General features: G+C 35.5%; 1 protein-coding gene across 4 annotated transcripts in view; it reads left to right on the forward strand.

Annotated features, from left to right (window-relative positions):
• The window catches only part of CNOT4 (CCR4-NOT transcription complex subunit 4), a 293,416-nt gene that overhangs the window by 117,594 nt on the left and 151,398 nt on the right, over positions 1-24,424 (forward strand). For all 4 annotated transcript variants that reach the window (XR_011976833.1, XM_072652636.1, XM_072652637.1 and 1 more), the window contains exons 6-7: positions 337-462; positions 2,565-2,689. Coding sequence is in view for 3 of the 4 variants with exons in the window: in XM_072652636.1 (XP_072508737.1) it covers positions 337-462; positions 2,565-2,689 (251 nt within the window). In the remaining variant the exon portion in view is untranslated. The remainder of the gene's footprint in view (positions 1-336; positions 463-2,564; positions 2,690-24,424) is intronic.

Below are 24,424 nucleotides of genomic sequence, written 5' to 3' on the forward strand. Positions count from 1 at the left end.
GATGTTCTTTTCTTCTTAAATTTTGAATTCCATGTCCTCTCCTTCCCTCCTATCCTTTCCCCCACTGAAAAGGCAAGCAATATATCAATTATATATGTGAAAACATGCAAAACAAATATTCATACTAACCATATCTTTTAAAAAAAGGAAAAAAACCCAGAAAATTATACTTCGCTTTGCACTCAGAGTTCATCAGTTCTCTCTCAAACCAAATGTCTTATGGAATGATTTCTGAAATACACATTGGCATGTGTTTCTTAACTATTATTATTATCCTTCTTGAAGGCAAATAATATTTTTGTTATCTTCAAATTTTTTTCTTCTTTTTTCCGACAGGCTTCTCTAGGTACAACAAAATACTGCAGTTACTTCCTAAAGAATATGCAGTGTCCAAAACCTGACTGCATGTATCTACATGAATTGGGGGATGAAGCAGCTAGCTTCACAAAAGAGGAAATGCAGGTAGTAAAGCAGTATGAATTGCCAGCTTTGCAGAGAGAGCACTCTTAGTTTTTATTTTTTTGTTAAATGATTTCCTTCAAAAGTGGAGAGTTTTTAAAAAAAAGATATTGAGAGTAATGTTAACAGCAAAATGTGATCTAAATAGGATGTTATACCCATTAGTTGGTTTCTTTCTTATCTACTTTTTTTACATGGTGTCCTAGAAAATATATCCCATCCAGACAGGGAAATGTTGATGTTTTAGAGAGTTACGCGCTCTCTTCAAGTGTTCATTGCATTAGTAGCCTATGAAAAAGTGAATTGAATGCTTAATGTCCTATGTTCTTTCACTTTTCCTCCTCTCCTGTCTCCTTTCAATTTATAGTATAAATACTCTTTAGAAGTGAAAATGTTGAAAAGACATCATATTACATGAGAATTATACCAAAATATAATGCTGTACTTCCCTATTGTAGATGAGGACTTCAGATTTGTGGCTGTGGACTTTTGCAGGAATACTTCTCTTTTAGAAGGTGGGGGGCATTCATTGCTACCTTTCATTCTTCACATAAACCTAGATCGAGTCTAATTAGAATGAAGAGTGCATTGCTAATGTTCATGGGGAAAAGTTTACCTTCTTTGATTTTGGAATTGCTATAGTTTAAATCCCTTTATGAAAAAAAAAATATAGTACAGTCTCCTTATATTATCTTTGGGATCTGGAACCAATGTTAAAATGAGTCCTGGGCAGTTTTCTTGGATGGCACCAAAGAAGATCCACTCTCATCTATATTTTGCATCATAATATAAGTTACTAAATGTCTTCAGCTCATTTGCTTATTTGAAATATTTTTTTGAAAACTATATTTTGGCCACTGCCATGTAGTAATGAAATTTAACATGTATTATCTGGGCTGCCCCTGTTGAGGTCTTTTCATAACCAGTTTTCAATAACCATTTAGAGGAAGTGTGTGAAATAATTTTCCTGTGAATGGAAAGTTTTCAAAGCTTTTAAATTTTTTAAAGTTTGTGGCACTAAAAATAGTGAATGCTTTATAGAGTCAGTCTTACTTCATCAGAGTCTTCTTAACATGTTTGGAAATAGTATAAACATAAGTCCAGAAGTGCTTTTCTGGTTAAAATAGGTCCTTAATATAAAATAGTAACTTATTATATAACTATCATAACAAAGATTGGAAGAGCTCTTTCTTTATCTTATGATAGGAAATTCAGTATTTTATTCTAAGTAGAGTAGGTAAGAAAATGTGAAAGGAAAGTATGTATGTGTGATTTAAGGGACCTCAGAACAGAGAATGACACTGCCAAAATTATATGTAATTATACTCAAGTAAATGGCATTACCTTTCTTTAGTTTTTGCTCAGTTATTAATTAGAATGGGCCATTATCAGGTTGAACAAAAGTAAGCAGTAATCGGCTTTGTGCAAAATACTTAAAATAACCTGCATATCCAGACAGGCTGTTCATACAAATAGTAAAATGAGTGCTATAAACGTTTACTATTTGTCTCTAATTATCTGATTTAAATTCTCTGTATATTTCCTCTTCTCTTTGTCCTCTACGCCTCCCTCTGCAACTCCCAAGTTTTGTACTTTCTTGAAGAATTTAATCATGCTAACAGGAAAAATTTTAAATGATTTTTATTTATGACTTGGTGACTGAGACAGGCAGATGAGAAGATGAAGGGCTGTTTGAAATTTTACTTCATTTTGCATTAACTTGATGCTAAATAATGCTCTTTGAATGTCTGAAAAAATGTTAAATAATTAGGCTATTGGAGATTACATTTTCTTCTTACCTTAAAGAACTTTGATTAAACAATGCTTAGATTTGGTTTCCTAAGTCTTAAAGTTATTTTCTACATACTGACCACTTTCCAAATAAATTAATATTTCCTCTGTTGTGCCTTTTTTGCCATATGCCATGTACATTTAATAGGAGAGAGATTGTCTTCATGGAGAAAAGTTTGTCAGTTTACCTTTAGTTGGAAGAATCCTTTTCATTTTGTATCATTGATGTCTTTAAGCTTCCAGGGGAGAGATGGAGTATTTCATAGCAACTAATATATGAATGCCATTGCAGTTTAATTTTCTTTTTCCACCAGGCGGGTAAACACCAAGAGTATGAACAGAAGCTACTTCAAGAGTTATATAAATTAAACCCCAATTTTCTTCAGCTATCTACGAGTTCCGTTGACAAGAATAAGAACAAAGTGACGCCACTGCAGAGGTATATGTCTAAGTACCCGATTTTTATTCTATGCTTTTTAAGCCACAGCACTTTGTGACAGGCCTAACGTTTGTCCTTTCCATGCAGAATTTCTTAATTATTCAAGAACCTTCCTGATTTGCTGATTTAGGATTGGCTGTTTCAAATATGTGATGGTCTTACCACATCCTGCCACTACAGCCCCTCTCTCTTACTGGCTGGTGTGCAGTGTCACCCTCTCTATTAAAAGGAAGATTGGCAGGTGTTCAGAACACGATTAGCTCATATTTGAAGCTTTATCTTTTATCCAATCACAAGAATTGAATATTCTATGGAAAAGATTAGCTTTAGGAGAGCAAGTAGAAAACTGTGATGGATATATTTCTGTATCTATAGATGTTTCGATATATAGATCACAGTTTTCTACTTGCCATATGTGTATATGTATGTATAAAACTTTCAAGAATTTATTCTTGAGAATCTGTAGAACTTACTCTCCATGGATAAGGAGATCTTGTATTTCAGAATCTCATTTGCCTTAGGGAAAACATTGTTTTTATCATAAGGTTCTAAGTGGATTTGTATAACTTCAGTGTTCATACAGACCAGTAGAATTTTCCATGAATTGAATGACATTCATTTTATAGACCATCATAAAAGAGTATTAATCTGTAAGACCTTTTTTTGGGGTTGTACTGTAGCCTGAAATCCCTTAAGTTTCAGTAGTCAAGTCTCTATTCTATTTCAGCAGGCACCTCACTTCAAAATTCTGTTAGTCTTTATTTTAAATAAGCAAAATTTCGTGTAATTCAAGGATACTGAGTTTTTTTATACGTTACCAGAGTTAAAGTTGTTGACTCTGAAACATAGTTTTATTGCCAAGTTTATATATTAGTATGTGAAAGCCTTTGTTCACCCATGCCTCTGACCAACGTAGGGATTATCAGAATATTTTTCTTGTACTTTAAAGTTAAATTTTGAAGTCATTGTTAAGTTATTATCTTTGGATATTAAAGGTTAATGCAATAGTATCAACTTAGTGTTGCTATGTATTACAGATCTCAGGGCAGAGCTTACACACTATATTGTAATTATGAGAAATTTATATTTACATCAAACATGAATAAAAATAAGTCCAAGAATAATAAGCTGGATGGATATATTTTTCTCCCTTTGACCTTTTCCTCCTTTTCACCTTCCTCTTCTCCTTCCTTACCCTATTTTAAAAATACATTAAACGTGTATTACTACTCTTATGAATATTGCTCCCTGAAGTACTTAGGACAAGAATGAAATTATTATAAAAAAAAGTTTTTTCCCCCAGATTTTTCTATAACTTTGTAATTCCATTTAATTCAAATTATGTATTTCTAGCTTAGAATTTGTGTACATATTTTTTACATATTGAAAATATAGCTTTGTAGATTGGTACTTAACTATTAACTAGTGATAAGCTTAAAATACTTTGAGTATTAAAAAAACCGGAAATCAGGTGAGTGAATGCTGTCACAATTGTCAGTAAGACTGACAAAATGGATTTTCTTCTGTAGCACTTTCTTCCTTGATGCTGCTTCTAAATGACATCTACTTCTGGCCCAACCTGTGATCATATCAGGACAGGGAAATATCACCGCAGCTTCATGATGTGCCTCTCTCCACTGCTGCCCTGATCCTGTGAGCCAGCTGCTGCTGAGTGTTCCTGCTGTGAATTATCTAAGTTAGGATTCAGGGAGATCATCTGGGTGGGAGCCCCCACTGTGACAATCTACCATTAGATTTTTTTAAAATAATTTTATTTTTTTATCCTGAATTTAAACACCCCCCAAAGAGCATTTCAGTATAGACAGCAGAACATGAAAAGAGGATGTATATGAAACCGTGAATCTCCATTTCATACAGCTTGCTTTAAAAAAAAAGTATATAATAAATTCCACACGTTACTTTCAAAACTGTCCTGCTTGTCTGTGCTTCCTTCTGAACTTCCTTCTGTTCTCTTCTGTGCATTGTAAAAATGTTTATAATGACCCCTTGGGGGAGGGGGCATCACTATCACTGACTACCCTTTTTCCGGAATCCCTTCCTCCACTTAAAAGTTGGTGAATGAAAGAGAAAAAACCCTTGTAATAAGTTAGCATGATCAAGCAAAATGAACCTACACAGTGGCCAAATACAAAAATATATACCTTTTTCTGCACCTCGTACCTATCACCTTTCTGTCAGGAAGAGAGCAACCTGTGTCACCATAGATCCTCTGGAGATATGGTTAGTTATTGCACTGAACAGAGTTTTTAAGTCTTTTGAAATTGTTTTTCTTACAGTGTTGTCCTTGTGTAAATTGTTTTTGCTCACTTCATACTGGATTTGCTGACATCATCTCTCATCATTACTTTTGACAGAATAATTTCCCATTCATTTATTGTAATTTGTTCAGTCATTCCTCATTTGATAGAGACTCCATTAGAGACTGGTTCTTCCTCATCTCTGCCCATGCCCTTCCCCCTATCTCCCATCCTCCATCCCCCACTCAGGATCAGTCAGCTTGTTTTATTTGCGGCTATTTTGTGCTAGCGTTTTCCTCCCTCTTAACTCCCAGCTACTTGTCCCACACTTGTTTCCATATTGAATTTGATATATTCCTGTACCTATTTCTGCATATGTGTGTGTGTGTGTGTGTGTGTGTGTGTTCGTGTGTTCGTTCAGTTTTTCTTTATCCATTTCAGATAAGTGAGGTCCATTTGATGTCTGTTCCCTCAACCACTTTGTATTTGTCTTGTTCACTTTAATTATAAAAATTAGCAAGTTCCCCATCCTTCTCCCCTTCTCTAATATTATAGTTCTACTTTCATGCTCCTTTTTTTTTCCCTCTTCAAATCTCCAGAACAAAACCCTATCACCCCTAGGCTTTTGTTTTTCCTATTTAATCCTCTTATTAACCTTTAAAATCATCTGAATATTAGCATTACATCTTACCTTTCTCTGGACTCTTATGCTTATATTTCAATAGTCTTACTCTCAGCTCTTGTCTTTTCAGTAGAAATGCTTTAAAGTCTGTTAATATTCCATTTTTCCTCCATAAGATTATACTCAGCTTTGCAGGATAAGTTATTCTGGTTGCAAACCTTTGCCTTTTTTGGAATATTGTACTCTGTGATCTCCTCTGGTTTTTAATAGAAGCTGCTACATCTTCTGTGATGCTGACTGTAGAGCTTTGGTGTTTGAATTACTTATTTCTGAGTGCTTGCAGTATTTTTTTTTCCCTTTGATGTGGGAGTTTAGGATTTTGGTTGGTATTCCTGAGACTTTGCGGATTCCTTTCAGGAGATTCTGACTTCATGTTCTGATTCTAATAGATCTGGGCAGTTTCACTTACAATTTTTAAAAATGTAGTGTTGTGAATTTTTTAAAAATCTTGGTTTTTAGGGAATCCAGTTATTTTAATATTATCTCTCCTTGTTCTGTTTTCCAGGACAATTGTTTTATGATATCTGACATCTTTTTTTTTTTTTTTTTTATCCAGTCCTGATTTTGTTCTGCTTTTTCTTGCTGTTTCCTGGAGTCACTGATTTCTGTTTGGTCTGTTATAGTATTTTAAGGATGCTACTCTTGATTAAAATTTATCCCACTTTCTTTTTCTAAGCTGCTTAGTTTCTTGATTTTTTCCTTCAGAGCTTTTATTTTCTTTTTAAAAAAATCTCATTTTCTTTTCAGTATTCATGTAGTCTGCGCAAAAAATAATTTTTTTCTTTGAATTTCTGTTTATATTTGTCATCTAGTTAGATTAACCTTTTTTGATACTGCATTGTATTTTATTCACTCATCTGAGACATTTATTTGTGAACTGAACTTTGTGCCAAGGCCAGGTTCAAACACCGCCCTGCTTCCCTCAACATCCCCACCTTCTACCCCCAACCCCCATGCTCTTGTGTGGAACAGTCATCCCTATTTCATCTTGCTCTGGATCCTTATGCTGACCTTGGGCTGCTCGGATCTTTGAAGTTCAGAGTCTTTGGAATCTTTGCAAGGGAGTGTTTGGGGAGGCTTTGCCCCTGGGAGCTTAAATGTCACATAACCTTGAACTTGACACTGACTACATTGTTTCTTTCTAACCATTCTTCATCTTTCTGAGTCCCTTTACTCTTGCTGCCTCAGACAAAGAATGTTTCAGGCTGCAAGTCTTGGGGGAGCAGCCTTACTTCTGTGTAGTTTTGGAGTGGAATACGTCACTGCACTTTCTCGTTGGTTTTCTTAATTATCATTTTATTTGATGGAACTTCAGGAATTTTCTTGAGTGAATACATATTACTGGTTGGCCTGTCTCTTACTTAGGCACCATCTTGACTGAAAGATTTTTTTCCCACCTTCCTTCAGGAGGTAATCAGTGTTTATTTTTCATCTTTACTTAGCCTTCTTTAATTGATCTTTAATTGATCTGGGTATTTTTCATTTATGATTTCTTGAAATATAGTATCCAGACTTGTAATAAAAAAGAAAAGTCCAGTGATTCTTAAATTGTCTTTCCTTCACTTTTTTTCCCCAGATAACTTGTTTTTGATATAAAATATCTTCCATTTTTTTCTAATATTTTGCTTTTGTTTGAGTCTTTCTCATTGATACCTGCTGTGCTGGATGTGTTCTGGTTTTCAGGGATCCGGATGAAGTTCGCCACTTTCTTTTTTCAAAAGATTTTTATTTATTTTATTTTTATTTATTTTTTATTTTATATTATTTTATATTTATATTATTTTATATTTATTTTTATTTATTTAATTTAGTTTTTTATCTCTGGTTTCATTTCTTCTAAGTATTAATGTCCTTGTGGAGGAGACATTTTTCCCTTTGAATTAATACACTCATTGCTCACTTTTATAGTTTCTTACTTCTTTTTTGGAATCTCTAGATCTACAGCAATTTTTATACTTACCAGTTTTCTCTGATTGATTTTTCCAGTTTTAGTTCTTGAATTAGGGCTTTGTGCCAGTAGCAGTCTCCACTGTATGCGTTTACTTTTGGGTGGTTTATTGGAACCCCCCCCGCCTCCCAGGTTCTTTGGGTTTTTGCACTGACCTCCATCTCTGGAGGTCATGATTTTCCTGGATCTTTGAGTTCAGAGTACTATGCCTTAGTATGACATCTCAGAACACAGTACTAGAGCTCGTGAGTTCCTTGGCTATTAGAGATCTGACCTCTGTCACACTGTTCCCAATGGTTTCTAAGGCTCCCCGCCTGGTACTTTTTGACCTCCCTGTAGCTCTCTGACTTCCCTGGGACTTTCTTCAGGGACTTTCCTCCACTTCTGTTGCCTCCCAACACAGAACCCTGCAGGCTACACATGTCCTGGTCATGCTGAGAGTCTGGGCTTGTTTATTTTTTCTAGTCCTGGCTTTGCAGACAATTTGCTTTTCTGTTGCCTACCAACTTGCCTCCCTTCCCTTCCCTTCCCTTCCCTTCCCTTCCCTTCCCTTCCCTTCCCTTCCCTTCCCTTCCCTTCCCTTCCCTCCCCTCCCCTCCCCTCCCCTTCCCTCCCCTCCCCTTCCCTCCCCTTCCCTCCCCTCCCCTCCCCTCCCCTCCCCTCCCCTCCCCTCCCCTCCCCTCATCCCAGACAGAGAGCCATAACTCAGAAATTCAAGAAAAAGAAATGAATTGCTTAGATTAATTCCACAGTAGGGGAAGGGGTGTGCTTTTCTTCCTATTATTTTTTGTTTCAAACTTCTGACACATTCTAGCTGGCTCTGACCCATGGAAAAAAGTGAACGATGAGGAGGAGAAAAAGACTATATGCATGTGTGCTTTCAGTTTAAAAACTGTTGTTGGGGTAATTCACACTGGTGAATATAAGTATCCTTTCTCTCTCCCCCTGCCATGCCCAGTTGTGGACATATATTTTTTCTGGGTTGCTTTAGTATTTTCCATAATTTGCTTTTGTTCTTTGTGAGCTTGCCAGTGAGTTTAAGTTTTGATAAGATAAAAAGAGCAAAATACCAAGCCAAATTTGTCCTGGAAGAAGGACCATGGCAAAGTTAGGGGCTTTATATGAAATCAGATTATTAGTTGGTCTTTTCTGTTCTCTTCCCCCATCTTTAAAAAAAAGTTATTACTATTTTTTGTTTTAATATAGTTCAGACTTCCCCTGTATTTCTTCTCCTGAAAGGCCATCTCTTACGTAAAGATGTTTTTTTAGCACAAGAAGAAAAGATAGAGAAAACAAATACAGTAAAACCAATCAATATATTGAAATTTTCTCATAGTATATTGTAGTGTTCTTTGTCCATGAATCCCTTACCTGCACACAGGAGTGTCTGTGTGCAGTGTCTTCTCATACCTCTTCTTCGGGCCTACCTTATTCTTTGTGCTTATGAAGCATTCTTTTTCATTTGTTTGCTGGTGGTTATTTTTTCCATTTACGTTGTTGTACTTATTGTGTATGCTGTTTTCTTGGCTCTGCTTGCTTTGTACTGATTCATGTAAGCCTTTCTACTCTCACCTGTATCCATCGTATTTATTGCTTCTCACAGTACATTAATTTCTTTAATTTTTAGTTTTGAACATCTTGAATTTGAAATGTCTTCAGAACATCTAGTTCATGTACTACAATTTCTTTGGCCATTCCCCAATAATTAGGCATCTAGTTTTTTGCTACTACAAAATGTACTGAGCAGACCTGCTCGGAGTCACACAACTAGTGCAAGTGTTTGAGGCTAGATTTGAGGTCAGGAAGATGTGTCTTCCTGACTCCATGGCTGGTACTCTATCTACTGCACGACTTAGCCACCCCAAACTTTTAGACTCTATTGATCTGTTGTGAGACATGGGAGACACTGGCACAGGACTGCCTTGCATGATGTGCCCACATCAAAGTTGGCGATGTGCTCTATGAGCAAAGCAGAAATGTATTAGATCAAAAGGAATGTGAAATACATTAAGTTATGAACCTCTCCTCTACAAATGTTGATGTGGACTATTTGTGTCTGACCTGTGGTAGAACCCTCTGAACTCATATTGGTCTGATCAGTCACAGTTGGACACACTGTGCCTTGACTCTGAGATAGGGATGGACAACCAGCTACAAAACTGCTTTAAATATTTGGATGTATATGGAATCACTTTTTCCTTTTTAAATGACTGCACCAATAATTCATTAGTGTGCTAGTCTTTCCAATCCCTTTCAGCATTCCCATCATGACTATTCCCATCTTTTGTCATTTTTGCCAGTGCTTACTACACCCTTTGTTACCCTCAGTATACCTTATGGTCTTATCAAATCAGATCCGTCATACTTATTCATTGATAGCTTGCCTTACCTCATTAGTCATTGTATTTCATGTCTTTTCCCCTCATTCTCTGACTTTTGAAATTCTTCCCATTATTAAAGGTCTCAGTCAAATGCTACTTTCTCCATGAAACTTTCTGTTGAACCGCCTGTGTCAGAAATCTTTTCTTCCTGATACTTTTCTTAGTTATTTGTACTTTTGTTCTTTTATATTCTGTTTTGCAGTTTTAAATATCTGTGTATGTGTTGTATTTCTCCCCAGAGAGTGAGAACTTCATAAGGACAAGGATTATATGTAAATGTTATGATTTTAGTACATAGTACAAATGTCAATATTTCAATAAATCAGGGCTGAATTAATGATTGGGTGGTTTTCCACCCTTTTGTCTTTTTTGCCACATATTTCCCCCCCTCCCCAATTTCTGTCCATCTACATGTTTAACCCTGTGCTCCCATTTTTGAGAAGGATATGGAAGTTTAAACAGTTTAGTCTGGAGCAACCATGGTAATAAGCAAGAGCAAGAGTAAACTATTAAGAACAGTACATCAGCATTATAAGGTAAAGTCAATGCCAAGTTGCATTGATTTTAAGCATAGCAATAGTTCAGAGGGGAGGGAAATTAGTCAGGCCTGGAGCAGTTTGTGGAGAAGGTGGAACTTGCTCCGGATCTTGAAGGTTAGTAGGATTTAGATAACTTAAAGGAATAAAGAAAGGGCTTACAAGGTGAGAAACTAGTGATTGGATGAGTACATCTTGAGTACAGGTAGGAATGAGGCTAGTATATTCATAGATCAATTAGAAGGTTGGACTAGTGAGAGAAGAAGGTTTGTCTTAGGTAGTGATAGGTAATAAGGTTGCTTAGTCTAAATCATAAAGGACCTTGAAAATTAGGAAAAGGAGATTGAAACTTGAGCACCACTGATAATTGAGCAGTAGTCATATAAGAATATATGTTTGCAGGGTTGAATGAAGGAGTAGCTATGAAGCACTTTCCAAAGGAAAAAAAGTTGTGAACAGGTAAGGGGAGGATAAAGGAAGAGAAGGAATCAAAGATGAATTCAAGGTTTTCAGCTTGAGTGACTGAGATGGAGTGATGGTGGAATATGATAATTAAGTCATGAGGGTAGCTGTCTTTCGGTAACATAGGCAACATGCCAGCTCCGTACAGCATTGATGGGAAGGTAGACCTTATAGAAGAAGGATCTGTCTGGGGGACCTAGGAAAGACCCTGTCTACCAAGGTGTTAATAAGTAGTTAAAATCAAAGTAGCATCATGGATGATGGTTTATAGATAAATATGTCTTTCTGTCTTAGTTGGTAAAAGAGATATTACCATTGTATTACACATTGCTTTTATAAACATCATCTATTTTAAGCCTCACTCCAGTCTTCAAGGGTAGATAATACAAGTCTTACTTTTTCCACTTTACAGATGAAGAAATAGGCTTAGGAAAGTTGTTGGAAGTTGTCCAGGTATTTGCCTATCAATATTTTTATATTGTTTACTTGTAGCTTCTATGCTTTTGCTGTGTCATTAAATACTGCTTCTTTTTGCAACTTGTTACCAGGTTGCAAATGAAGACTGAAGAAATGGTATTTCTAAAAACGTGAAAAGGATTTATCAATGAATCACTAGTAGAAACATTAGCACCTTACATTCATATACCATGTTACTGATTTTCAAAGAACTTCCATATGCATTATCTTCTTTGATTCTCATAATATTTATGAATAGACATGACCATTAGTGTTATCTTTTTACAGGTGAGAAAACAGATTATAAGTTTTTTCTGGATCACCTGACTGTTAAGTAGTAATGCTAGGAATTGAAGCCAGGTGCTACACCAGTTCATTGGTCTATCTACTATATCATTTTGCCTTTCTGTAAGATTTATGGAACTTTTACTTTAAAGAGCATTCACTGAACTCAATTGTTGGGATGTTGAAATAGCATAAGATAGGATGAGGACCATTGGTGTTTGAATTGTTTTTATTTATTCATTTAATTTGTAGATATGTACTTACCTCATAGGATTATTGTGAGTATCACATAAGATACCATTTATACATTGCTTTGCAAACCTTAAAGTTCTATACAAATGTTACTGTTGTTATTATCTGCTACCATATAGGAAGGATCAAATTGGACACTTTCCTTTACATTATTAAATGTAAGGAAGTCTCAGGCACGTGAGACTTAGCTGCAGAAGTTTCCTTTTTTGAGGTTCATTTAATTTTAATCATATTGCTTTATTCTGAATTTAATATGAAAAACTGAAATAATTTCTGTATTCATAGCAGAACACACACACACACACACACACACACACAGATTTTATACGAGACTGGCAATCTCCATACTGCTTTTAAAAAAGTATAATCAGTTCTGCACATTAATTTCAAAACTGTTCCTCATGTCTGTGCTTGTGCATTAAAAAATGTTACAGTAGTCCTTTTTTGTGGGGGGAGCCTCTGTTATTTACTCTCTCCCAACTTTCCTGTCCTGAATTCCACAAAATGGGAGAAAAGGGGAAAAAAATTATCCTGTAACAAATAATCGTAGTCAAGCAGAACAAATACACATAGTGTTCGTTTCCAAAAATATATGTGCCTTTTGTTAGTCACCTGTCAGAAAGTGGATGACACACTTCAGCATAGAAGGGAGACCTGTGGAGACATGGTTGTTCGTTGCTTTGAGCAGAATTCTTAAGACTTTCAAAGTTGTTTTTCTTTACAGTGTTGTGTTCTTGTACAGATTGTTCGCCTGAATCCACTCACTTCCTTCTATATCAGTTTATACTACGTAGGACTCTCTGAAATAATGTCTTTTGTTATTCTTACAGTGCAGTAATATTCCATTCATTTATTTGTTTTGACATTCCCTAATTCAGGATCAGTAAGTTTGTTTTCTTGTGATTATTCCCTTCCCAATATTATTCTTTCTTAACTCCCTCCTTCCTATCACCACTTATTTTGTTGAGTTTAAACTGTTTATGTATATATTCATTCTCCTTTTTAAGTTTCATATAAGTGAGGTTCATCTGATGCTCATGCCACCTACTCCTTACTTCATTTTTCTATATTTTCTCATACCCAGTTATGAGAAGTGGCAAGTGCTACCCCTGCTTCCTTTCCACGCTAATGTATTTTGCCTTTTAAACCCTCCCTTTTCTTTCCCTTTCTCAGATCTTCCACACAGAATTAGTCTTTCCTCAGAACCTCTATTTGTCTTATTTTAACTCACTCAGTATTCTTTCAAGACTTAACTGCTTTGAAGGCAGACTTATTTCTTCTCCCTCTATTAGAATGGTAGCACTACATCATCACACAGGTCCTTCAAAATAAATTTTACTTTCTAGGTTTCTCTGGATTCATGTTTGTATTTCAAAATCCCTTCTCGGATCTGGTGGGGTTTTTTTTTTTTAATCAGAAATGCTTGAATTGTAAACCTGTATCTTTTGCATTTTATAATATTGTATTCTAAGATCTCCTTTTTTTTTAGTAGAAGTTGTCAGGGCTTACATAATCCTGACTGTATTTCCTTGTACACAAACTGCTTCTTTCTGGATGATTGCAGTATTTTTTTTTTTTATGTGACAGCTCAGGATTTTGGCTATGATATTCCTGGGATTTTTCCTTTTAGGGTTTCTTTTATCAGATGATTCTAGTTTTATCTTCTGGTTTTATAGATCTGGACAGTTTCACTTGAAATATAATGTCCAACCTCCTTTTTTTTCTGCAAGATTTTTTAGGGACTAGAATTTTAAAATAAAATCAAACTAATAAAAGTCTATTTTAAAAAAGAATAATAGTCCTGATTTTTAAAAAGTTACCATTGGTAAGGTTTAATGAGTTTTCAAGATCATGATCAAAGTCAAATTCCACCTCCACTCCCTCAAAAAAAACTACCTCAGAAAATGAAAAAAGGGGACCTTATAACTTATGGAGAGGAAATAAAGAAAATGATCATAAACAAACTATGCCTATTTAAGTTGAATAGTAACTGGAAGAGTATGGGATGATTCCATATGAGAAATTGTACAGTTCTTTTAATGACCCCCCCAAGCTTCTCCATGAAACAAAAGCCATTTTTAACAACACTGTTCTTTCAATGACTGTATAAATGTAAATCATGAAATATCAAAGTGTCTGAAGAATTAAAGTTTCAAGTCACCCAAAGGGTAATGGGGTTTTCAGGCTGCACAATGTTTTAAAGAAGAACTGCACAAGAGAAGCAGAAGATGTCATCAGAGAAATGTAGGAACTGAAAAGCAGTTGGGTCAATTATGCATCAAAGAGGAAGCTGCTGTACTCTATTGTTAACAGTGTAATGGCAACAGATCTAGGGGAAGATCTCTGGTACATTGGGTAGATCTTGGATGCCCTGTTGGGGATTTTTGGAAGGATGTAGTCAAGAATTGTAGAAGATGAGAAGGTATGAATGGATTGCATCAAGGTTATACCACATCTTTGGGATTACAAATATAATGAAATATTATACCCAGTTATAGCACAATAAAACTGGAAACAGATAAATTATTCCCAAATATAAAATCCTAAAACTAACTAAATAACTCTAAGGATGTGAAAAAGAGAAATTGAACAAGCCATATGTGAACTTGTGTGGGGGATAAAAAATCTCTAGGTCCAGAAAGATTTTAAGTGAATTGTGTCAAGCATTTAAAGAACAAATAATTCTCATGCAACACAGACTTTTCAGAAATAGAGAGTATTATCTCTTTGTGACTGATTGTCAGAAAACCCTAGAGAACCAACAGTACTGATACAGCATATGAAGTAAATTCCCCCAAATTACCAGCATTTCTGTTTGTTAACTTACAACTAGAAAGAAGAGCTATAAAGAAATATAACTCTAACAAATGACAGTTCATCATGCTACATGGGAATCTGCTACAATATATATGGAACATTTTCACAGCAAGAAAAGAAGATCTTAATATAAGAGAAATTCAGTACTCTTAAGTTTTTCTAGTAAAAATGGGTTTACTAATCAAATTGATCTCTGGATTTAAATCTGTGCTAATCAAGTACAAAGGGGATACTCTGTTGGATTGGACAGAATGATGATAAAAATCAGATTAACCAAATCCGAAGAATGCCAAGAATGGGGTTGGTAGAAAATGTAGGAACAAAGGAGAATGCCGTTACCAGATCTCCAACACTTTATAAAGATGTATTTATCAAAATTAGCTGATAGGAGCATTAAAAAATTAAAAATTGACCAGCAGAATAGAGAAATAACAACTAGAAGGAAGTTTATACTGCAGGCCAGGTTTTTTAATGTAAGAACAGAGTACTGGACAATAAACCATATTCAACGCGATAGCTTTTTGTTGGAAATTGAGTTAAAAACTATATCTTAATCTGATTCTAAAATAAATTCTAAATGGCTAAATTCTTTGCGCCAACTCCCACCCCCATTTCCATCTTTGCCAATTCATTTGGCGGGGATATCATGAAGCAGAAAAACTAATCAACAGCTAATGGAACTGTGATTCTTATCCAACCATTTTAGAATATAATTGGTGATTTTTTTCAAGAATTTTTACAAAATTTTTTATAATCTTTGGGAAAGTATTCATAATAGCATCATTTTTAGGTAAACTTAGTATTTCTTGATTGGGGAATGGCAAACTGAGTGTAGTATGTGAGTGCAATGAAATAGTGTTACCTAAGGAACATTGAATGTGAAGATTTCAGGAAAAAATAGGAAGATATAGAATGTGGATACAATATGATCAAAGAACCCTTCGATACAACATCAAATTGACAGTTCCAAGTTGGACATAGTTTCAAATTGCTTTCCAGAATATCTGTCCAAGGAATTAAGCAAGACAGCTCCAGCAATAGCACATTAATATACAATAATTGTTGTCCCACAGATTCAAATACTTTGTGACTAAGGAAGTGATAGTGAGGATTACACAAGATAAAATGAACGATTTTGATCTGTAAAAATTAGAAGGGAAGCAAAAAACTGGGGAAAAAAATCTTTGCAACAAGTTTCTTTGATAAAGGTCTCATGCCGAAGATATATAAGTCTAAGAGCAGGTATTAAAAGTGATCAAAAGATAGGAAGGAAGTTTTCAAAGGGAGAAAAAAGCCCCAAGCTATTAACAGTCATTTAAAAAAATATATTCTAAACCACTAATAGAGAAATGCAGATCAAAGTAACTTTTAGATTCTTTTTCATACCTGTCAAACTGGCAAGGTGACAAAAAAGAAAGCTAAATGTTGGAGGTGGAGTCTGTATAGAAAAAGGTATGCTAGGGCTCTGGTGGAGATGTCCTTGTTTGATTCCTTGGACAGTTATTCTGGAAAGCAGTTTGGAACAATGTTTAGAAAGTTACCAAACTCTGCATACCCTTTTTTGACCTAACTGTATGACCACCATGGGTCTGTACTCCATGAGAAACCAAATTAGGGAAAAGACTATATGCAAAAATGTGTATAATAGCCCTTTCTGTGGTAGCCAGAAATTGGAAACTAGGGGAATTCCTCCTTTTGTGGAGTGCTGAACAAATTATGGTATGTGAATCTAATGGCATATTATTGTGCCATATGAAGTAATAAAATGGGCAGTTTCAGAGGGAACTTGGAAGACTGCTATGCATTGATGCAGAATGAAGTTAACAGAACCAGAAGAACAATTTATACACTGATTAACATTATGGAGAAAAGTGATTTTGAAGGATGTTAGAACTCTGAGCTACACATTAATTAAGGAGTCCCAAAGAATGAAGAAGAAAGCACTCTACTCATTGCCAGAGAAATGAAAACTTAAATAGCAAGAAGGGACATACATTTTTGCACATGATTAATATGGATGTATATATATCATACTCTGTAGCTGATATTGAAAACTATTTTTCAGAAATTTTATTTTTAATTTTCTTATGGGGGTTATTGGAGCAAGAGACTAATTTTTAGAAGCTTGTTGATTAAAAAATTAAAAATAAATGAAGACAATTGAAACAGCAACAAAATTCAGATCAAAAACATTTGACAGTGTTGGTGTTAAATTACAAAAACATACATCTGTTCTTTCTCTTAAAAGGAAATCTATCAAAATGTAAGGTGCCAGGTTCTCTCAGATATTATTACTTTCAGGTTTTACTTAATTATTGGGTTTGTACATTGTGAAGGATTCAATTTGGAATATACTGGAGCTTTTATGATGTGTTAAAAGATTATATCAATTAAAGCATTTTTTAAAAAAGAAAAATCCAAGTAAACTATGTCCAAGCTATTCATATGGTCTCCATTCTAGTTATCTCATGAAGAAAGGAAATGAGGTTAGTTTAGCTTGACTTATTCTTGATAAAGTCTGGCTCTTAGTGATAGATTTCCCCTTTAGCATGTTCAGGAATTTGCCAGAAATTAAAAAAAAACAAGCTTATTACTTGTCAGTAGTTTTTAGATTCCACCCTCTTCTCTGTCTCTGTCTCTCTGTCTCTCTCTCTCTCTCTCTCTCTGTCATCTGCCTGCCTGCCTGTCTCTTTCTCTCTCTCTCTCTCATTGGAAAGTCAGAACAACATTTGCCTTTAACAGTATTTTGGAAGTTTTCCTGTTTTCTATTATCTTATAAAGTTTACTGACAGAAACTCAGCAGTTATATGTGCCATCTCTTTTATACGTTGTAGTATAGCTGTCTGGTAAGAAACACTGACATTAGCACTATTGCCTTACTTTATTTTGGATTTCAACTTCTTACTAACAATTTTTTGTTGTATCTTGCAGTCCACTGATCACTTTCTGTGACAGGGCAAATAGAATAAAAATTGGGACTAGTTTTACCTTGTCTTTTCCTTGGAATTTTTGGCCTATTTTCCTCTAACATCCTTTTCTTTAGTCTTTCAATCCAACATAACTGAAGAATTCTTTTTTTTTTTTTTTTGTCCTTTGAGTTCACTGCAAGCTTCTGTTTATTTTAGGCCATCATATTCTGTTTTACTCACCACAAATGCAATTGTTACCATAATTTTTATCAATACAGTTATCACTAGTAAAACTCCTACAGTGAGTGTGGTTGAACTGTAGTTGGAGGGCCACTATTACTCCTATTAGGTTCTACTGGTAATATTAAAAAAAAAAAACAAAAAAACTTTAAGGTACATTTGGTCTAAAGAGGACAGTCACAAAGAGGAAGGCCTCATATACACTAAAGTATCTCAAACAGCAACAATTTTTATGATAGCAAAGAACTGAAAACAAAGTAAATGTCCATCAAATGGGGAGTGATTAGATAAGTGGAGTATTGCTAAACTATAAGAAAAATTAGTTTTAAAACTACTCTTTTTTTCTTCTTTGTCCTATCCCAGCCCCTTTCCAGAGTCATAGAATCAAATGGGAAACTTTATTTTATCGAACTTCATCTTAACCCCTTATCCTTATCACTCCTGTCTTTTGGTACTTACTGAGATCTGACTTCCTCCTGATAACTCCTTATCTTGCCACTTTTTCCAGGAAAGATTACATACACTATTATATATATACCTGAGCTCACTGGTCATCATAGGCATATCTGAATACATTTTTTCCCTGATGCTGCTTTCATTCTGTTTAATGCCATCATCCACCAACTTTTTGGTTCGTTTAATCAAAATATCCAACAACTTTGGGGTTCATTTAATCAAAATTTATCATCTAATCTACATTCTGGTTTAGGCAGATATCTACTGACCCCCTTCTTTCTTATCCGGTTTAGTGTTTGGCTTATGATCTTCATCCCAGCTCATTCCCTCATTCTAGGAAACTTCAACATACCTTTTGAAAATCCCTCAAATACATTGCATTTCCAGTTTCTCATTGTTCTCCAGTCTACCTCACCTATTCATTGGGATGATCGTAACCTTAATTTTATATTCACCCATAGGAGTTCTACTTTTAGGCCCAAGAACTCTGAATTTCCTTCACCTGATCATAATCTTTAACTTTTCCATCTCTTCCTATGCCTAATGCCTCTCTTCATCCTTGCTATTAGATTGCTTCATCCAGTAGTACATTTCCCATGCCATTACCTTACTCTGGCTACTTTCAGGTATATACTTCCCAATCTGAAACCTTTGGCAAACCAGTTCACCTCTATACTGTCTTCTCCTCTTGAATCCCTTGCTCCTTTGTTTTAGTGCATATCATGCCTTGCTGTCACTTCTTTACTCTTATTCTTGTGCTGCTGAATGGAACTGAACCAGGTTCAAAATATATTTATGCCCTGCATTCTCTTTTAAAAATTGTTTTAAACATTTTTTATTTAAAGTTTTGAGTTCCAAATTCTGTCTCTCTCTTTCTCTGTTCCCTCCCCCCCTCCATGAGATGGTAAGCAATCAGATATAGGTTATACATATGCAGTTATGTAAAACATTTCCATATTAATCATTTTGTACAGGAAGATTCAGATAAAAGAAAAAAAGAAAGTGAAAAATAGCATGATTCAGCCTATATTCAGTCTGTGTAAGTTTTTTCTCTGGAGGCAGATAGCATACTTCATCATTAGGGCTTTGGAATTGTCTTAATCATTGTTTTGCTGAGAATAGTTAAGTCATTTGCAGTTCTTCATCGAACAGTATTGCTGTCACTGTGTACAACAGTCTCCTACTTCTGTTCACTAGGCATCAGTTCATGCAAGTCTTTCTGGGTTTTTCTTAAGCCATCCTGCTTGTCATTTCTTATAGCACAGTAACATTCCATTACAATCATATACCACAGTTTGTTTAGCCATTCCTCAGTTGATGGGCATCTCTTTGATTTCTGATTCCTAGCCACCGCTAAAAGAACTGCTGTAAATATTTTTGTAGAAATAAATCCTTTCCCCTTTTTTGGGACATCTTTGAGATATAGACCCAGCAGTAGTATTACTGGACAAAGGGTATGCACCGTTTTCTTTGGGCATGGTTCCAAATTGCTCTTCAAAATGGCTGGAGTACTGCACAACTCCACCACAACAGCGCATTCCACATCTCCTCCATCATCCAGCATTTTCCTTTTTTGTCATGTAAGCTACCTTGATAAGTGTGAGGTGTTACCTCACTATGCTCTTTAATCTTAAGTGGTGCCTTGCTACACCATAATTGATAGCCTATACCACTCTCCACAACAACTCTTCAGAAACTTTTTTTCTTTCCTTCAGTCTCCTGGGTGCTTTTCTTTCCCTCCCTTCTCCATTGAGTGCCTTGCCTCACACTTCAATGAAAAAAAGCCGTTTATGGAGAGCTTCTTGTTTTTCCCTTCCCATCTCCCATTATTTCTTCACTCAAGTGTCTGATACTGAGGCATCCTTTCTGTTTTCCATAGTCCATGATCCCATTGCTTCCTGTCTTCTCTATCGTATTGTTCCACCATCATCTTTACTCTCTTCCTAATATTCACTCTACCTATTAGCACCTTTCTTGCTGCCTGTGAACTCATGTCTCCTCCATCTTTAAAAAACCTTTCCTGGATCCTGCTTTGCCATTTACCTGTCTGTGTCTGTCCCTGTTCCTCTCCCTGTCTCTCTCTCTGCCTCTTTCCATGCTCAGTTAAAACTCCTTCAAACAGCTGTTTACAATCAGAGTCTTTACTTCTTTTCCTCTTGCTCTTTTCAGACCTTCTGCTGTTTATCTTTTAAAATCATTCACTTGAAACTGTTCTCTCAAAAGCCAAGTATAATTTTTAAATAACCTATTCTAATGACTTTTTCCTTGAGCCTTATCCATCTTGATGTCTCTGCAGCATTGAAGGTCATCTACCTTCTTCTGAATATCATGCTCTCCTTGCTGAGTTTTTGTGACTTTTTTCGATTCTGCTACCACTTATTCCTTGTCTGATTATTCCTGCTTAGCCTCTTTTGCTTAATCTTAAACCATTAATTGTTGGTATATGTCAAAGCTCTGCCTTGAGCCCTCTTCTCTCTATATACTTTCTCACTTGGTCATCAGCTCTCAATAGATTCAAATATCAACTCTATGCAAATGGTTCCCAGATCATATCTCTATTTGTATATCTGTATATAGATATATATCTATATACATAGATGTCTATAACTGCCAATTGAACATTTCAAACTCCATGTCCTATGGGCATCACTGAATCTCAACATCCAAAACAACTCATTATTTTTCTCCCGTCTCCCCACCCCCAGAAGCCTCCCTTATCACTCTGCTTTGATCTCACTATTACTGTCAAGGGGACTACCATTCTTTCAGTCACCTAACTTCACAATCTCTCACCCAACATATCCAGTCAGTTGCTAAATCTCCTAATTTCTTTCTCCACAATATCTCTTCAAATCTGCCTTTCTCCTTACTTATAGCCACCACCCTAGTCCATACCCCCATCACCTCTCATCTGAACTATTGCAATAATATTGATCTCCTTCCCTTAAAGTATCTCTCTTCTCTAATCTGTCTTCCACTCAGCTGCCAAAACGATTTTCCTAAAGCATAGATCTGACCATATCTACCATCTTTTTCTTCCCCCACTCTAACTTCACTGACTCCCATTGCCTTCAGTGTTTGGCATTTAATGCTCATACCAGTGTGGCCTCTTCCTACCACTCCAGTCTTGTTATATTTTATTGACCCCCAGATTTTTGACTGGGCTCTTTGGGCTGACTGGATGTTCCATGCCTTTGCTGCAGTAGTTGTTCTCCGTAGTTAGAATGCTTTCCCTCCCAACCTCCAGCTCTTGGGTTACCTTCCATCTGCTTTGTATTAATCTGGTGTATTTTGATTGAAGTGTGTTGTTTCCCCCATCAGAATATAAGCTTGCGGGCGAGGGATTGTTTTTGTTTTTGTCTTTCTTTTGTATCCCCAGCACTTAGCAGAGTGCCTAATACATATTAAGCTCTTGATTAATACTTGCTGTTGGATTGACTGAAATGTAGGTAATATAAAAAGTGAAGATAGAAATAAAAAATTATTTTAAAAAAAATCTCTGAACTTACCCTCAAAACAAACAACCTCTCAGGATTCTTATGAAGGAAACTCTTTGCAAACTAAAAATCTGTACAAAAGTAAATTTTTGTCATGCAGTTATAGTAGCCGCAGCTACTACCAACAACTGGGAAGTGAGAGAAGGGAAAGAAGGGCTTTGATTGCAGTAACTGAGAAGCCTGTGCTAAGAATTTAGACCTTAGGGAAAATGAGTCAAAGAATATTTCTAGTATTCTCTCATAGCTTAACAGCAAGTTTTATGGGAAGAATTACAAAGGAACAGAGTAGCATCCATATGAGCTAAGCTGCCAACCCACAATAATGGGTTTAAAAAAAAATTTCTCCACCTAAGCCAAAGTACAGGCCTATTTTTCATCTCTCAGTCCAGTGCCTTATTTTGTTAGGCACTTTGGACTCCTGTGACATCCTTAACTATTTTCCTCGTTGTGGTGCAGGTGTGGTGTGGGTGGTTGTGGAGCGAATAAGTTTTGTAAACCTTAGAACACTATAAATGTGAGGTGTGATGTGAATCACTTTTTTTCCTGCTGGTATTTATGGTTTTTATTTAAAACCATAAAATGTAAAGAATGATTTTTTTCATTTACATATTCCATGTGGTAACATGTTCTGAAACAAAAACTGCCCCAATCCTTTTTGTGTCCTAATGCTAATTCTTATCCGGAATGGAAGAATGTTCCTACTTGCTTCTCAATAAGTTTAGGTTGTCCTACAGACCTCTCTAAGGGGTAGCTAGGTGGTGCAGTGGATAGAATGCCAGGCCTGGAATCAAGAAGGCCTGAGTTCAAATTTGACTTCATATGCTTGGTAGCTGTGTGATCTGGGCAAGTCACTTCACCCTGTTTGCCTCAGTCTTCTCATCTGTAAAATGATCTGAAGAAGGAAATGGCAAGCCACTCCAGTATTTTTACCAAGAAAATTCCAAATGATTCATAGGATACAACTGAAATGACTAAACAACAACAGACTTTTCTGTTTCTTCAAAAGTATAAATACTTTTCTCCTACTTTAGATCAGATCTTGGTTCATTTGTTATATACTATAGATGATGATACTTTTCTCTGTACGTATTTAAAAGAGCAAAATTAGTTGTGTGTGGTTCTGTTGCTTCCCTTTATACCCTTTTCCCATTAGTAAGTGGATCTTGTACACTACCATCTTCTGCTGCTGTTGTGGTAGTATGATCAATAATCATTAAGCATCCTTTGTGCTAGGAATTACACAAAATAAATTTCATATTCATTTTTTCCTGCAAAATACAAATAATTTCATAAGAGGTGAGAAAAAAAGTTGATTTGGAAAAACGTGTTGGATTTGTCTTGAATTTTTGAATTCTGTGGAATTTACCCTATTTGTTATCTGATCTCATACAGTTATAGCACCTTGCTTTCTCTGACAGTCTTGGACTTGTTCCAGGATTCTTGTATTTACAGAGATAACATTTTAGTAGCCATTTTAAACTCATTGACATTTTGCAGTTTATGTGCAAAAAGGAGTCAGTAACTTGTTTTTATTGCTTGGAATCTTCATTCATGATTCCTCTGGCTGGCCAACTATTATTAAAGTTTCAACTACTTACTCCGCTGAGGATAGGTGGAAGAATGTAATACTCTTCCCATGTTTTGTAACAATCCTAATTTTCCACAGTGTGAAGGCTAGTGACTTAAAATATTTTGTTCAGCTTTATCAAATAAAAGTTCTGGAAGCATGCTGCTGATCACTGATGTGAGTTGTTTCTAAGAAAAGTCTCTGCTCATAAGAAGAGTCATACTCATTACCCTATAAACAAGGGATAGGGCAAAGAGTGGCTTAAGCTATGTGAGTTTTACTGACTTTTTTCTTTAATATAAGTGTTTATAACCCAACCCCCCCAAATTCTGCAATTTGTTTATATTGTGATTTTAATGAATTTTTGTTGAGTTAACAGTGATATCTATTCATATAATTATAACTTGAAGCTCTTAAAAGATGATTGAAATAGAAAAGTCGAAGCTCTTAAAAGATGATTGAAATAGAAAAGTCAACTTATGATGTTGAACTTTTTTTATATCTCTTGCCAATATTTCTTAAGTGTCATGTCCCATATCATTTAAATATATGATATGGGATGATATATAACACACACACACACATATATATATATATATATATACACATATATATATGTATATATATACCAGCCTCCCAGTAAAGAACCTTACTTTTAATCTCTGTCCTGCTGTAATCCATCTTTGTTTAGTCTTTCCATAGTGCCATTTTTATTGTTGCTTCCTTGTTCAAAAAATTTTCAATAGTGCCCTGTTCCTAGAGTATGAACTCTAAATTTCCTTTCCTGGGATTCAAGGTGTTCACAATCTGGCTTCAGCCTGCATAATTCCTTAGCAACAACTCTTGGTTCTAGCTCAGCTATTCTATTTACTATCCTAAAAAGATAACCTTCTTGCCCCCATTTTTCATGCTATATTGCAGCATCCCACACCCTTCCATGCACCAAACTACCCTGTCCATTTGCAATGCTGTCACTCTTCCTCCCTGCG

The sequence above is a fragment of the Notamacropus eugenii genome, chromosome 3 (assembly GCF_028372415.1).
Source record: "Notamacropus eugenii isolate mMacEug1 chromosome 3, mMacEug1.pri_v2, whole genome shotgun sequence".
Lineage (NCBI taxonomy): Eukaryota > Metazoa > Chordata > Mammalia > Diprotodontia > Macropodidae > Notamacropus > Notamacropus eugenii.